Below are 17,988 nucleotides of genomic sequence, written 5' to 3'. Positions count from 1 at the left end.
ACCTTATGAAATTTTATTATTCGTTTTATAAACCGACATGACATTGCTACATATTGTGCAATCGCTATATATAGATATATATATACACATATAATGAAACACGAAATTTACACACTGTAACAGTAAGTTTTTTGTTGATCAGGTAAGATTTCAGCTAAGAATATGCCAGGACGAGGACGGGGAAGAGCTCGTGGACGTGGGCGTGGCCGAGGATTTAACAATAGGGGCGGATCAAGAAGACGAGAAGACAGACAAACGGACGAAGAGACGGAAGCGACGGAAGACAATTCGGCCCCAGATTTAAGGGATGATGCTGCCGGATTCTTCACCAAAAACGCTTCATTCGATCAGCACTTTACAGCACAGACGGACAATAGAGCGTGTTACTGCGCGGCAATACGAGCTATGGAGAAATGGAAAGTCGAGATACCACAAAGTAAGACATCAAGCTTTTTATGTAAAATATCTTTTAAATGACTATAGTCATGTGACTGTGCGTATAAGGAGGTTTTCGAATTACGTATTTTAGTAATTTCAAATTAAATGAAAAAAGTATTCCAAAGTCCAACCAAAAAAAAAAAATAAAGGTAAAGATGATAAATAAATTTTCCATGCAGTTATCATTCATTGTATTCTCCAATCATTTTTTTTTTTTAATTTTAAATTTAAGAAATCGCAACCATAACATGACTCCATATCAAGGTCACAACTACAACACAAGAGCAACTATAATTCACTGCAAGAAATCAATTCTACTGAGAACCAAGCAAATAAGGAAATGGAATGCACTTCCTCGAAATGTCCAATACGCAAGTTTCGAGTTACACAAAAATTATTTCCCTTTGTCGAACTCTTTCGCATTTTATGACGTATGGTGGGTACACAGTGTATACATTATACCGTAGACTGGCATTGTACATAACGATTACGTACGATTAATGTAATAAAAGCGTAACTTTTGTTTATATCAATCACTGGTATGTATATTCTGGCCACATCAAGCATAATCTGTTTGAATAAGATCATCAAATTGGCTATTAAATCATTATTAGTTTCCTCTTACTACATGAGTGACGCTTTTATCAAAGAAAGATGGCAATTAACAGTATTTGTTTGAGCCATTTTGTTATCCAATACTCATAAACTCACTAAAGTTGCCTTTCCCCTGAGATAGGATGGTCTCAGAAACTCTGGATATCATCTTTTAAGAAATAATACAACGATAGTAATTAGCAAATGTACCCACTGTCATCATATTTTACGTCATAATTTACGGAAGAGTTCGACAAAGGGAAATAACTCTTGGGGAACTCGGAACTTCCGTATTAAATCCCTCTCTATCTCGCGTTAAGAAATATCTTAATACAAGTGCAATTAATATTCTAAATAATTTTTACTTAGGAACCAGAATCGGACAAACTCTTCATGCAAAATTGAGATTAGAATGCAGTGCTCTAAATCTTCATATGTTTCAAAGAAAATTATGCAATTCACCTCTTTGCATGTGTGCATGGAGAAGTAGAAAGTATTGATCATTTTCTTTTACACTATAATATATACTCAAGAGTTAGGACCAATACACGTTATACGGTAATGAAAATTTATCTGAAAGTGAGAACAAAAACATTTTTTATTTAGCCCAGAAATTTCTTGTTGAAAATAAAAGGTTCTGAGCCTATACCTCTGAAAGCTGTTCTACTATATCTACATGTAATACTGTCATATTGTATATAGAATATACTCATGTGCACCAAGGTTGTAATAAGTGGGAAACCTGTGTTTATTACTTATTGTTTATATGGCACAACTCTACAATTTGTTATTTCAACTTTGTCTACAGTTTATATTCATTTGATCTGTATCGACACTTATCATACATATATAAACGTGTGTTATTTTTCTTTCAATACTCAATTCCAGCTTTTCTCTCTTTTTCCTATTTCTTTTTCATGTATTATTGTAATAATTAGTATACGACTTATTTTACTTAGAATTTTCATTCACCTCTTACTTGTAAGATATTTAGAGCGAGATTAATATAAGCCTTTTGGCTTGTTTCTCGATCTATTACATGCATAAGATATTGTTTGTAAACATTATTATCGAATTATTTACAAATGAATATTTTTTAAACTAACCCTGATTGAATATACTCAACTAGTTACATTCTTCACCAGAAAGTTAATAGTCGTTTTATTTTAATACTGAATGTGTGGGGTTTTAAAAGAGTGGGGGAGAAGAGGTAGGGGTGTCTTACCCTCATTTACATGCTAGCACAGCTATTAACCTATTAGATTGTTATTGTCCATCGATATATGGCCAAGTGGTTAGGACTTTTGCATTGAATTCGCAACCGCGAGGACCGCGGGGTTTGAATTCAATATCAACCCCGGAGCGGCGTCAAATCTAATACATTTAATATATGTGGTGCCCGTTTATTCGACAATCGGCTGGAATTACAAGGGACAGTCGTGAATATTTCGGATATGACCTTAAAATATGACGGAGGTTCCATGCAACGGTAAGTGCTGGCACGATAGCGAGAACCCTCACTGTTAAACGTGAGTGCCAAGCATACATCACACGAGTAAAACAATCTCAAAATGGACGTGAAACAGTAAACAATGATAAACCATTACTATTAACAGTAATCAATGATAAACCATTACTATTAACAGTAATCAATGATAAACCATTACTATTAACAGTAATCAATGATAAACCATTACTATTAACAGTAATCAATGATAAACCATTACTATTAACAGTAATCAATGATAAACCATTACTATTAACAGTATTCAATGATAAACCATTACTATTAACAGTAAACAATGATAAACCATTACTATTAACAGTAATCAATGATAATCATTACTATTAACAGTAATCAATGATAAACCATTACTATTAACAGTAATCAATGATAAACCATTACTATTAACAGTAATCAATGATAAACCATTACTATTAACAGTAATCAATGATAAACCATTACTATTAACAGTAATCAATGATAAACCATTACTATTAACAGTAATCAATGATAAACCATTACTATTAACAGTAAACAATGATGAACCATTACTATTAACAGTAATCAATGATAATCATTACTATTAACAGTAATCAATGATGAACCATTACTATTAACAGTAATCAATGATAAACCATTACTATTAACAGTAATCAATGATAAACCATTACTATTAACAGTAATCAATGATAAACCATTACTATTAACAGTAATCAATGATAAACCATTACTATTAACAGTAAACAATGATAAACCATTACTATTAACAGTAAACAATGATAAACCATTACTATTAACAGTAATCAATGATAAATCATTACTATTAACAGTAATCAATGATAAACCATTACTATTAACAGTAAACAATGATGAACCATTACTATTAACAGTAATCAATGATAAACCATTACTATTAACAGTAAACAATGATAAACCATTACTATTAACAGTAATCAATGATGAACCATTACTATTAACAGTAAACAATGATAAACCATTACTATTAACAGTAATCAATGATGAACCATTACTATTAACAGTAAACAATGATGAACCATTACTATTAACAGTAATCAATGATAAACCATTACTATTAACAGTAAACAATGATGAACCATTACTATTAACAGTAAACAATGATGAACCATTACTATTAACAGTAATCAATGATAAACCATTACTATTAACAGTAAACAATGATGAACCATTACTATTAACAGTAATCAATGATAAACCATTACTATTAACAGTAATCAATGATAAACCATTACTATTAACAGGAAACAATTATAAACCATTACTATTAACAGTAAACAATGATAAACCATTACTATTAACAGTAATCAATGATAAACCATTACTATTAACAGTAAACAATGATAAACCATTACTATTAACAGTAAACAATGATAAACCATTACTATTAACAGGAAACAATGATAAACCATTACTATTAACAGTAAACAATGATAAACCATTACTATTAACAGTAAACAATGATAAACCATTACTATTAACCGTCAGGTATCTCCTATATTCATACATGAACAAGTTTTAATCATGGAAAAAGAATCAGCATCCGTTGAAGTCCTTGTTGCTTCATACAGCTTTGACTCTCGTCATGACAAACGAGACAACCACAAATTAGGCAATAACTGGCTGACCTACGAGTAATGCTCTCTACACTATTAAACAATACCATGGACAGACACGGCTTTTGGGACTAGCACCATTATCTTTGGGTGTAGATGTATTGAAGCGAAGTAATGGCCAAGACCTAGACAGTGATTTGTGTTTAGGAATCCTGGTCACGGCACCAAATGCAACATAAAAGGAAAAATGCAACGGACCAAATTGGGATTCGAACCCGTCCCCCTGAATCTTCAATCAGATGCTCTACCAACTGAGCTATCTGACCACCGGTGATTGAATCCAGTTGACCACCACACCATTATAACATATTTTGTATGTATTGTATATTTAAGCTTACATACAATCTATTATATACATCTGACAAGTGTACACTTGTAATTATATGCATGTTCTTCAAGTACCATGATATGGTTTGAGTGAATAAACTGAACTTGAACTTGATGGTGAAATCATACTTCATACGTGAAATCATAGTTCATACGACGTCGAGATATTTTAACGCGTCATTGAATAAAATTTAGGTGTAGTTGGAGAGGAAGTTTCTATACACGGTTAGTCTTGTTTCTCGATCTCACCTGCTGAAAGTAAATTCTATTCTTAAAACCGAACGTGAATTTACGACGACGGGCGCTTTGGTGCATTCTTTAGATAAACATTGCTGCCTTTAAAACTTTTCTTACGAAGAAGAAAACACTTTAAAAGTTTTCTTACCAAAAAGAATAAACTTTAAAAGTTTCGAATAAACATTCTTTAGGAAATGAATATCGTTACCATTATATCAAAGACCAAACATTGGAAATGTAAATATACAGTTCATAGCCCCGCAGAGAAGACGTCATACGATCCTCTTTGAAAACCCTTTAACGCATCTGAAAATCTTATCAAATGTCGATGTGGAGTCGGTCATTATAGACCCCGAAAGTAGTAGACAGTGAAAGGTGGCTGTGGCATATAAAATTCCAACTGGAGACGAAAATAGCAATCATGTTGTTTAAAATATATGTGATAAAAAATAAAACATGCAGTGGTGGGATAGAATAGCTTTGGGGAAGCTCTAGTTTATAGTAAAATAATGCGTCTTCATACGAAGTTGATGTTTTGAGTTATTTTAATCCTTTTAAAGGCTCCAAAGTGAAGTCATTGGCAGCGGCCTGGGCACGTGGGGACAATGAGTTGGCAGATGCGCTACTACAAAGGAAAACGTTGTTTGGTGTTGTCGAAGTTTCCAAGGCAGTCATTTTACTGGACTCTGGGAGACAGGCGAGAGTGTTCGAAAAGAAGCTCAAGAGACTACAGATTCAGAAAAATAAAGTTAAAGTGGAGACGATAGGAAAACTGAAATCAAAAACAGACAACTTAATGAAAATGAAGCCATCGGTAAATACCTACTTTTAAATGGGGATTCTACTTTGTGACTGGCCAAGTATCTTTCTTTTTTTAAAAGAGAAAAAGCTCGAATTTTGAGTTGGAAATTTTATTTTGGTATTTTTGTTTGGGGTGTGTTCAAGATGAATACTCCAATCCAGTAACAACCTATCCTTACGTCATGAAACGTCCATATAGGTCTAATTACAGATTGATAAGAAATATATTACATAGATACATGATACTTTTGAAGGGGATCTATTGGGAAAATAATGAATTATTAATATCTTGGAACTCTTGCAGAGTGGGTCATCGAGCGGAGCAGTATGTAAACGCGTGAAACGTTGGACCCGTACTTTAACTAAACAAGAACTCGAATTCTTTGCGCTACATTTTCCAGTTGATCTTTGGAAGAAGTTAGCTGATATCTGCCATTTCCATCCAGTCAAGGTAACTAAAATATATTTATTATTTATCACTGCTTTTATATTGTGAACATGAGGTTATCAGTAAAATGAAATCTTCGAATAGCAATAAAATCAATACTTCTTTTTATGATAATTTGTTGCTGTCAGACAAATAAAAAAATATATCTGCAAAAGACAGCTGGAACTCCCCTGGTGTCGTATTCCTTGTAATCTGATATATGTAGTTCAATTAGAGTCCTCCACATCTTCTTCGTACTTAGATATTTTATTGAAAATAAATATTACCGGCACACTAACAACTCAACTGTATGACAAACGGGATATCAGCTTCTCCATTGTCAATTATATGTAGCAATATTTCATTATCACCTGCATATGCATGGTGTTTATATCTCTCAACTGATTCGATACGCAGAGCTTGTTCCGTGTATGATCAGTTTTTAAATCGAAGCAGGCTACTGACAAACAAGTTTATGTTACAGGGGTTTCAACAACCTCATTTAAAGTCAGCATTTCGCAAATTCTTTGGTCGTTATAATGATCTAGGTTGCCAATACAACCTATCTTTGGGTCTAATACTGCCTGACGTGTTTCATGCCGATTGTTAGGCCATGGCGTTCTTGGTAAATTCATTTTGACTACTGATTACCCCGTTTACCTGATCAAGATATAGGACTCACGGCGGGTGTGATCGGTCGACTGGGAATGCGTACTCCTCCTAGGCACCTGATCCCACCTCTGGTATATCCAGGACTCCGTATTTACCCAACTCTCTATTTTGTATTCCTGATATGAGTTATGAGATTAATTACTGTTTCTTATCTTAACCTTTGATTCAAAAACTTTATCATTACGGAGTAATCCTTGCATGCAAGTAAATAAATATCGATTTATTTGATACTGTATTCACAGTAAACAGCTTCTCGTTGAAAACAATTACCTTTGACCGGATGGTTCACATTGAGGTCTTGATTTGGTTTATTAATATCTACTGGTTATCATCTACATACAAACACCAAAGGGATTCCCGATGGGACCTTGGTTAGAATAGGTCTTCAGTACCCATCGCTTGTCGTAAGAGGTGACTAAATTGGATGGTTCTTCGAATGAGATAGCAAAAACCGAGGCCACGTATCACAGAAGGTGTGGCACGATAAAAATACCTCCCTGCTTAAAGGCTGTAAGTGCCGAGCAAAGGCCTCAATTTCCCAGCCCTTCACCAGCAATGGTGACGTCTCCACATGATTGAAAAATTCTCGAGCGGGACGGTAAACAATATCCAACCAATTGAATTCACCGACTAAGTAGATTCAACATTTCAATGAGGAAGGTGCATTATAAAGAACATCGAATCGGATATAGGTACTGATACAAAAGTAATTATGGTCACCCCAGTACTCTACGAATATTTAAGATAAGGAACAGCTGCATGTGCATTGAAGCTGTCTCTTCCCTATTTATTTTCTTATGAATCGGCGTCGTTTTCATCTGTTGCAAGTTGTTGAAGTAAGATTTTCCTTTTAACATATCCTCCCGACTTTCTCAAACTTGTCTTTCGGTACAAAATTTCGAATTTTCTAATTTCACCGATTTGTTTGCAGGATTTTGCTGTTCCTTGGTTTCTACCATATTGTTTCGGCGATTCCCCGCCAAAAGACAGTTTAGTACACAGCTGTCGCAACATCACAGAGAGTAACATTAATGAACTGCTTCAGGACTATCACATCCCTTACATCAAAGTGAAACCTCTCCTACGTCACGTGACTGACGAAATGAAAGGGAAAATAGCGAAGCGTGAAGAAAAACTGGACACAATTTTATGGTTAATATCTGTTGCGGAAGAGAGTAATATACATCGGTTGATTGTGTTTTCATAAAGCTTAACATAAATGTTTCTGTCTGACAATGCATGTATATACTTTTCTGAAAGATCCATGTACAATGTATATAAAATACGATGCATCAATAACTGATATCGCTGCACTAAATAGTTATCAAAATACATTGTACATTGCTGATTACTTTTGTAGGTATTACGAGGAACTGAAATGTGCCGAAGTCGACAGGGAAATAGACAAACGCCTTGAGAACGGCGATCCTGTCACTCTGGCGCTTGGAAAGCTCATGGACCGCGTTCTTACGTTCCGACTGCTACAGGCTGGTGAAATTCTAAACCCGGAGGAGCACGAAAAACAGATATGCCAGTTATATAAATCTTGGGATTGGGATACAAAACCTGAGGGGCCTGGAGAGTGGGAAAAGATGCCCAACCCTGATATTGCAACATTTTTACCAAGGCTGGAAGAACTCGCACAGAAACATCTTGAAAAAATACGGTAGGCCATGCACACCTCTTTTGGTTTTCCTGATTGTTTCTTGCGATGTCGACTGTTCAGTGCATAGTAATATTTTCAGGTCTGACATTGGTTTTTAAGATATACAATGGGGTTTACCAAGTACTGAAGAGACAGTCACAGTGTTGAATGTTGAATACTTACGCCTAGATGCCCCCCCCCCCCCCCCCTACTGCTGGGAGTACATAATAATACATTTAGTCAATATATCTAAGTATTGTACTTAATGATTGCTGGCTAGTAAAATATTCCAGTGGTACATGTACCCATGTAGTGAAACAGTAGGTCATCTAGAATCTCCAAACGACCCAAGCCCTCAACAAATCCCTAGAAAAGTTCCTCTTCAAATCCGACCAGAATTTACTTCCAGATTCATTGCAAAGAAATTGTGTTTCTTCATGTTCTGCTTTTCTTTGTCAGATTTGCGCTGGACTCTCCAGTTGTTATTCTAGGAGACAAATCTGGTTCAATGGATGTCGCTATCCGCACCAGCTCTATCATAGCCGGAATTCTGGCCGTCATTACTTCCGCTCAAGTCGTCTTTTTCGATGAAGAGAGTCGGAAAGCCCCTTATGTTCCAAGCACGGTAAAGGAAGTTATCAACCTTGCTATGGAAGTTAATGCAGGTGGAGGAACTTGCCCGGCTGCGGCACTGTTTCCGTTCTATCAGACAAAGGAAGTGGTGAAGACGTTTGTAGTTGTCACAGACGAAGAAGAGGTGGAAATGGATCCAACCTCTAATTTATCGTAAGCATGGTTCATGACATGTTTGTATACCGTATATATTTTTCTTATCTTAAGGTATCCATAACTCATCAATCACTGTATATGTATACAATTTCTCTGTACATAACGACTTTCCTATGAATACGACTTTCTCTTTCCATTTTCAGTTTTGCTGAGTTGTATAGACGGTACCACGATGAGGTGTATCCTGCCAAACTTGTCTTTGTGTCCTTTCTGTCTCATGAAGGTCAAATGGTCGGGGCTCTGCGCAAATTGGGGTTTTCTCCATTGCAATTTAAATTTGACAATCAAAAACCAGATTTATCCAAACTGGACAACCTGTTTGCGCTTCAGTCAGCGGAAACGGTTAGTTTTAAAAACGATGTTGAGAAACTAGAAAAGAAAATAGCAACGGAGGGCATTGCAGCTGTATTCCAGGACGAAGCATCGAAAGAGGAAGAAACACATCAGTTAAAGGATGGAGTTTAAGTTAACTATTTGTACAATGTACAAACGAAGCATCTGTAGAGAAAGAAACTCGTCGGTTTAAGGATGAAGTTTGATTGAAAGTTATCTTTATCTTCATCTCCTCAAGTGATTTGTACACAGATCAACATTGAGCTAGGGAGGTTTTACATTGGACGTATACTCTCTGTCTCAATGAACAGTCCCACTTACTTAACGTACGATGTACCCCATGCGGAAAAACAACACAAATCATCAAACAAGGATCATTTATCGGGATTTATTGCACAGAATACGTAGTATTGTAAATACATCAAGGAAAACATTATAGAAATAAAGATACATATGTATGAAACAGCCCAACAGTGTATATATTTTTTTTTCGGGTGTTGTGCCCAGTACATCTGATTGTGTGAAGTATTCTAACTCGTACTACGGACTGATACATGAACATGGTTATTATATGGATCATACTGGTGTTGTGTATCCTTGTGTTTCAAATAGATACAGATTTTTTGTTTTTGATAATCATGACATTCAAACCTGAGTTGAAACAGTGATATATTATTCAAATACCGTGGTAATATCCATTAAACAGAATGTATTGTCATATTGTTAAGGAACCACAATTAAGCAGTGCTACAGCCCTTTTTAAGATTAAAAATTCTACATTCTGGTGCAAAAATTCTGTTAGAGTCAATGCAATGCAGAAATGTTTTTCACATTTGTTTTTGATGTTGCAGAGGTTTCAAGAGTCTCGTTTAAAGTCTGCAATTCACTCATTCTATGGTCGTTATAATGATCTAATTTGCATATTCAAATTGTCGTTAGGTCGAATGCTGTCTGGCGTTGTTCATATTAATTAGGTCATTCTTTACACACAGATTTTTACTTAGGATTACGCGTTATTTTGATCAAGGTAATGGGCTCACGGCGGGAGTGACCGGTCAAGAGAGGATGTTTATTACCCCTAGCTACCTGATCCAACCTCTGGTGTGCCTAGGGCTCCATGTTTGCTCCACTCTAAATTTTGTATTCTTTATGGGAATCATGAGATTAATCACCGATCGTTATTTTCACTTTTTCATTTGATATATGTACATACCGGTATATTAACGTCATAGGTTGGTTCTTGTTTGGACTCGGTTGTTTTTGTCTACATCTGATGCCCTGCTATTCCTCTACTTTGCTGGTCAAGATGAATTCTATGCATTTTTTCTTTTTATTTTCATTAAAATCATCATGCTTGACGAAAGAGGCGACTAAATGGGGCGGTCCTTCAGATGAGACCGCGAAATCCGAGGCCCCGTGTCACAGCAGGTTTAGCACGATAAAGATCCCTCCCTGCTCAATGGCCATAAGCACCGAGCATAGGCCTAAATTTTGCAGCCCTTCACCGGCATTGGTGACATCTCCATATAAGTGAAAGATTCTCGAGCGAAACGTTAAACAATATACAATATTCATTAATAATTTATCACAATTAAATATTATTTCAGAAGATTTTTTACAAGAAATATGTGCTTTGTAAAATATGAATTTCATTCCACTGATTGTAAACTTACAATTCATTCGGCGATTCTAAATATCTTACAGTACTCCGATGAAAGTTAAAAGCGCTGTCTCTGGACCATTGCTTATATGATACCGTATAGCAGGTTTTTTCGCGGGGTGATAAATTTGGCTTATTTTAACGGTTAGATAGCTTTCCGCCATTTCACTCGCCAAATATGCATCCAAAACGACTTCAGTATTTGACAGAAAGACAACTCTTCCCTGTCCGCCAAAATTTATTCCGTTAAAATGATTAGAATACATGTACCTTTGATCCAGCAAATCGCCAAATCTTAGACCCGCGCAAAAAACCCACTATACGGTATGAAAAACTAAGATAATTCTATAAGAAGAAGTACTGTATCCCTTTCCACGCAAGCTTTCCAATACTCAGCATACCACCCATCAAAGCTTCTCCCACATTCCCAGAACCAGTCTCCACTTCTTTCCGTCCCTCATCGCGCGGACTATTAAGCTGCTTGAACTTCATGTCATGCTCCTCCAACTTTTTTTGGACTGTCGTATTCTTCTCTTCTGTCATTTTCTTAGTATGTTTATGCATACGCTTAAGTTCTTGTCTGAGTTCTTTTATCTCTTCTTCCATTGACATGTCTGTCCCAGACTTCATGTTATCTCTCTCATCTTCTAGGTTCTTCAGTTTACTCAGGAGGCGGGAACTTGCTCTTCCGTACTGTCTTCTCTCATCATCAATTTCATCTTGGGTGTCCGCTATTTCTCGGAGCAGTGTGGATGATCGGTTGATTTGGAAGTCTCGCTTCGATTCCAACAACGCAACTCTATTTTCCAGAGCGTTTTGGTTTTTAGAGTGACCTACTAGTAGGTGTTTATACTTCTGTTCTATATCTCGTTCAATATTCCTCTTCTCCCGCTGTTTTTCTCGTTGTCTTTCTTGCTGGATCTGATACTCTCGATGCTTCATAACTTTTTCTGCTTCAATATACATGTCGTCACAGTAGCATTCTCCGTGATTTTGACAAATGATGTCGTCGATCATCTCTAGAAGCTCCTCTACCTGATCCTCTCGTGCAGGACTTGGGGCCCGATTGTTGAAGGCAATACAGCGACGGTCACATTTTTGGATGATGGTCTTCAGGCTTTGTGGAACACTTCTGATGTGATCATCCAATGTTAGACCGTGGTGATCCAGGTCATCTTTCCTGGTAAAGAGAATGATGAAGTATCGAAAAACCCTCTGTCCAAAATAATTGACAAAGTGGTCGATGCTCTCCTCCTCTTCTTGCGTGAAACGAGAAAGGCTGAGAACAAGAAGAAAGCAGTGAGGACCAGGGGAGGTAATCCCGATACATTTGACAATCTCTTTCTGTACCACATCATTTGGGGAGTTGGTATCAAATATCCCCGGTGTATCCACGACTTGAATGTCCTTGCCAAACCGCTGTGCATGCTTGCAGGTACAACGTGATGTCACAGACGAAGCAGATGTCGAAGACATGAAAAAGTCGCCGTTTAAGATGGTATTACCCGTGGCGCTTTTACCACTTCCTGTTTTCCCCAGGAGTACAATGCGTACTTCATCGTCAATCCCTTTTGTGTTTCTAGAGCGCGCTCCTCCCCGGGTTCTCCTGTGGTGACTGGGTCCTCCACCAAAACCTTTGAAATATCAGAATATACTGAATTAATATAATACAATTTGGATTTGTGAATACATGATTTTGAATAGATACTGATCACTCGAAAAATTCATTGCTTTAACTTTCTCCGTCCGTTTGGAGTTTTCTGTTTCTATTATGATTTCTTTGCCATATATTCCCGTGGGGATCCGGGTTAGAATAGATTCTCAGTACCCCTTGCTTGTCGTAAGAGGCAATTAAATGGGGCAGTCCTTCGGATGAGACCGCAAAAACCGAGGTCCCGTGTCACAGCAGGTGTGGCATGATAAAGATCCCTCCCTGCCTAAAGACCGTAAGCGTCGATCATAGGCCTAAATTTTGCAGTCCTTCACCGGCAGTGGTGACGTCTCCATATGAGTGAAAGATTCTCGAGAGGGACGTTAAACAATATTCCATCAATCAATTAAGCTCCAACTTATGTAGTTTCTTTGTGTGTCATGCAATTTGATGCTTTTCACCACTCTTGCAGGAGGTTTGCCAGTTCATTTGAAAATTAATGTTGTATGGAGGGTACATGACTTGTCCGTCTAACTAATCCCGCAGTTTACAAGTACATGGAATGAACTTCTTATTTTACAGAATATTTGTACGAGTATTGAAGATGAGCCTGATGCAAAGATTTGGATTTTCTGCAATTTTTGTGAAAAATACAGGTTGTTGAACCTAATCAGTTTTAAAGAAATAATTACATAGAGAGTACATGATTTGTCAACCAAACTCATCCAACCGTTTTCAAGTGAGGACCTTAATTTACAGAGTATTTGTAGGGTATGAGCATTGAAGATGTGCATGTTACAAGGATTTTCATTTTCTTAAATTTTTTTTTTTTTTAGAAAATAGCAAGTCGTTGAACTTAATCAGTTTTGAAGAAATATTACATAATCGGTGTACTTTGACTAACAGGTGTATCTTGTACCGGTTCCGGTATTTTGACTAACAGGCGCATATTGTACCGGTTCCGGTAATTTGACTAACCGGTGTATCTTGTACCGGTTCCGGTAATTTGACTAACAGGCGTATCGTGTACCGTTTCCAGTAATTTGACATGTGTCAATCACAGATCTTCCGAACTTTTGAGTACATTTGATATGGACAATACGGAACTTTGGGCTTGAAACCCCTATTATTCGGCACTCAATTCTGGCAATGACAAGACGATCAAATAAAGACCTTTTTAATACTGCATTCATGAACTTTTCCCTTGTATACAACTCATCTACATTGTCAACAAATTTCGTCCCGAGGTATTCGAGAATGAACTGCAAGAAAATGTCCCTATTTATTTCACACGAAATTAACGTGGGTCTGTTAAGCAATCCGTTATTTCACGTGTACACAGACAGTAATTGCAATTAATCTGTATTCTATAACCTTCCTTTAAGGTAGCTCTATTCTCATATGACGTTATAGTTGTTTTGTATTTTACAAAATATTTAATTAATCAAACTTTGTGCATGTTAGAGTTATACATGAATTTTATTTATTAGATACCATAAAACGTTTTGTAAACTATTTGAAAATGAATTAGGGTGACCTAAATTAAAAAAAAAAAAAAAAAAGACTCAATACAAAAATGCAGTTCCAACGGAGAAAAATTATCCCTTTTCTCCGTTGTACTTGGTAACTGACGGCCATTTTTAAAGATCCAAACGAAATTATTGGTTAGATCAGTCGTTTCAAATATAGGCCGCCGTTTGCGATCGAAGTACAATTAAGATATTCAACGTACAAATGTAAAACGAAAGGATAGTGAACAATTGTGAATGATTTAAATCAAAATAAATCTTTCTTGTTCAATAATGATGAAAGTGAAGCAGATCAAATTCACATTCTCTACCCAGAGTTCCTTGCGCTCCTCATTGTATGTGAAGCTTGCGCGCCCTCTGGTGAGAGAATGATAAAGGATTAGAAGCTGACCTTTCTGCATTTGGGACTTTTGAAGAGTTATATGCCATTTGTAAAATAAGAAAAATCTAATTTACTAGAAATGTGTGCGGTAAATGATTAATTCTATTTCCCATTTTCATAAATAGAAAGTGTATAAAACTTTTTACCAAGAAATTTGTATGAAAATATAATTTCTAATAAAAATATTTTAATAAAACATGCTCTTCCCATAGACTTCAATGTCAAATTCAATTTTCATTTGATGAACCCTTTATAATGAGACCATGATTACAAAAAAACCACCATCCATTTACTAGATATGAACTATGGACGTTATACATTGAATACCTTAAAAGGGATTATTTTTTTTCCATTGGAGCTATTTGACACATACATTTTCGAATTAAGGTAAGTTCTTTACGTTACAATGGTACAATTGAAGGTCATGTGTTATATTTAGTCATACCATCACTCGTGAAAATGAAGTGCTCTCGAGCCCCATTATTGAAAATGTCAGATGTTTATTGATTCTTAAATATCTCAGGAAGCACTTAGAATTTAATGACAAAACATGCATGGTGACAGCCTAATTGGATTATATGCAAGTCTGAACCTACATAATGTAGTATAAAATGCCTTTGTTTCATTATTTTTGTACTTGCCAAAATTATGTACCTTGAAATAAAAAGTTTTAATGCTTTCTCTATTAGATATACACTGTATCAATGGTTCCTACGATTTAACGAATTACAAGCCTTTCTCTTTTATACATACACTGTATGTAACAACGAAAAATAGACCACGGCGAAAATAAGACAGAATGGTGTATCAAACACGAAACGTACAGAAAAAACAAATACAGCTCACATTAATGTCAATTACAGAATAATTTAGTCTAAGTATTATACCTTTTCCAAGGAAACTGCTGGCGCACATGTCTTGGGTAGAACGCTTATTGACAGACTGATATACAATTGATCCGAAATCACAAGTAAGAATCATTAGTTTCGCACTTGTGATGTAAAATTTGTACTCAAATTCATTTCCCTGTGTCGATGAAATTTCCCTGTCAGGTGTACGCTAGTCGCCAACGAGAGAGGCTTTGTCCAAGCCTTTCAAGGAAGTGTTCAATGCTGGATTAATTAATGTCCTAGACATTTGAAGGCATCTGTCATTTTCCCTTTCAAAATATGTCCTTCAATATTCTTTGTCGATTTTTTGCAATAGAATTTTGCTATTGATAGATACTTGTTGCTTTGACGAAAGTAGTATATACCCCTTCCACTCCTTGTCTGTGGGAATTCGGGTTATAATAGGTTCTCAGCACCCCCTTGCTTGTCGTAAGAGACGACTAAATGGGGCTGTCCTTCGGATGAGACCGCAAAATCTTAGGTCCCGTGTCACAGCAGGTGTGGGACATTAAAAATCCCTCCCTGCTTATTTAGCGAGGTGGGGAAGAAGTCGATCAAGACCAGGTTAATCTTTTTTCTGTCTTAAAGACAAACAAGATGCCCATGGACCACATCGCTCACCTGAGTCACCTTGGCTCATATCTAAAGATTTTTCCAATATATTCGCATGTAAAATTTTGATCCCTATTGGAGCCCTAACCTACTCCCGGAGACCATGCTTTTTACAAACTTGAATATGCACCATGTCAGGAAGCTTTCATGTAAATATAAACTGTTCTGGTCCAGTGATTTTTCAGAAGATTTTTAATGATTTTCCCTATATCTTTGTATGTAAAATTTTGACTCCTTACTTAGTCCCCATGTTACCCCTGGGGACCATGATTTTTACAAACTTGAATCTGCACTATGTCAGGAGGCTTTCGAGCAAATGTAAACTTCTTTGGCCCAATTGTTCTTAAGAAGAAACAAATCAATTTTTTTTCTTCTATTTATTAGTTATGTAAAACTTTGATCCCCTATGCGCCATCCTAGCCTCAGAAGTCATGAGTTTAACAAACTTGAATCTGCACTATGTCAGGAAGCTTTCATGTAAATATAAGCTTTTCTGGCTAAGTGTTTCTTGAGAAGAAGATTTTTAAAGATTTGCCCCTATTGTGGCCCCATCCTAGTCTCAGGGGTCATGATTTTAACAAACTTGAAACTGCACTTTGTCAGGAAGCTTTCATGTAAATTTCCGCATTCCTCGCCAAATATTTTTTGAGAAGAAGAATTTTAAAAATTCCCCCTATATATTTGTATGTAAAACTTTGATCTTTCATTGTGGCCCCATCTTACCCCCGGGACCAATATTTTAAAAACTTGAATATGGACTACGTCAGGAAGCTTTCATGTAAATATTAGCTTTTCTGGCATAGTGGTTCTTGAGAAGAAGATTGTTAAAGATATTTCCTAAATATTTGTATGTAAAATTTGATCCCCTATTGTGGCCCCATCCTACGGGGAGGGTTGGGCATGATTTTAACAAATCTGAATTTGCAATATGTCAGGAAGCTTTCTTGTAAATATCCGCTCTTCTGGTCCGATGGTTCTTGAGAAGATTTTTAAATGATCCCACCCTATTTTTGCATTTTTGTGATTATCTCCCCTTTGAAGAGGACATGGCCCTTTATTTGAACAAACGTAAAGGCCCTTTACCCAAGAATGCTTTGGCCAAGTTTGGTTATAATTAGCCCAGTGGTTCTTGAAAAGAAGTCGAAAATGTAAAAAGTTTACATACAGCCGAACAGACGGAGGGACAGACGACGGACAACAGGGGATCAGAAAAGCTCGCTTGAGCTTTCAGCGCAGGTGAGCTAAAAAGGGGGACCCGCCGACTATTCTCAGTTTGCGTGTAAAAAGAAATGATGTGTGCATAAATTCAAAGTTAAATTTAAAAAATTGAATTTTAGTTTTAAAAACAAACAACCCTTAAATGTGCATATAATCATTGCTAAAAGCAGTTTTAAAATAGAACTTTCTACATTGCATTAAGATCTTATATTATTCAAACGAATTTCCATCTGATCAAATTCATTTCAGTACTTATGACAGTTAAACGTAAAAATAAGTGTGACAACTTTTTTGCTGATTTTAACCAAATTAATGCAATAAAATCGTCTTCCGCTATACTCTTTACTTAATATAGGTATGAGAGAGAGAGAGAGAGAGAGAGAGAGAGAGAGAGAGAGAGACTCGTTTTCACTTATTTGAACGTGTGCAGTACCTTTCTATTCCGTATTATAACCAATTGAACATCTTCACGGACTCCAGGGTTTATGGCATCATAACTGCAAACAAACCATTGACAAGTGTCGCTATACCATTCACTGATTCCAAAGCGACATCTATCATGCATGAACTTTTAGGATAGTTTCATTTTAGATTTTATAAAAAAATATATCTACATTGATAAATAGA

General features: G+C 36.2%; 2 protein-coding genes across 2 annotated transcripts; one reads left to right on the top strand and one right to left on the bottom strand.

Annotated features, from left to right (window-relative positions):
• Positions 1-42: 42 nt before the first annotated feature.
• Positions 43-9,887, top strand: LOC125655217 (uncharacterized). The gene is made up of 7 exons (XM_048885414.2): positions 43-436; positions 5,313-5,566; positions 5,858-6,004; positions 7,584-7,804; positions 8,013-8,318; positions 8,757-9,083; positions 9,230-9,887. Exons 1-7 carry the CDS (start codon positions 163-165, stop codon positions 9,549-9,551), a joined length of 1,851 nt encoding a protein of 616 aa, XP_048741371.2. The 5' UTR covers positions 43-162; the 3' UTR covers positions 9,552-9,887.
• Positions 9,793-16,562, bottom strand: LOC125655219 (GTPase IMAP family member 7-like). Its single transcript, XM_048885415.2, has 2 exons — positions 15,529-16,562; positions 9,793-12,713 (listed from the first exon to the last, which is right to left on the bottom strand). The coding sequence occupies exons 1-2, from the start codon at positions 15,620-15,622 to the stop codon at positions 11,425-11,427; spliced, it is 1,383 nt and encodes a 460-aa protein (XP_048741372.1). The 5' UTR covers positions 15,623-16,562; the 3' UTR covers positions 9,793-11,424.
• Positions 16,563-17,988: the final 1,426 nt, after the last annotated feature.

This window comes from Ostrea edulis, chromosome 7 (genome assembly GCF_947568905.1).
Source record: "Ostrea edulis chromosome 7, xbOstEdul1.1, whole genome shotgun sequence".
Taxonomy (NCBI): Eukaryota; Metazoa; Mollusca; class Bivalvia; order Ostreida; family Ostreidae; genus Ostrea; species Ostrea edulis.
This window is presented reverse-complemented; position numbering and strand designations above follow the sequence as displayed.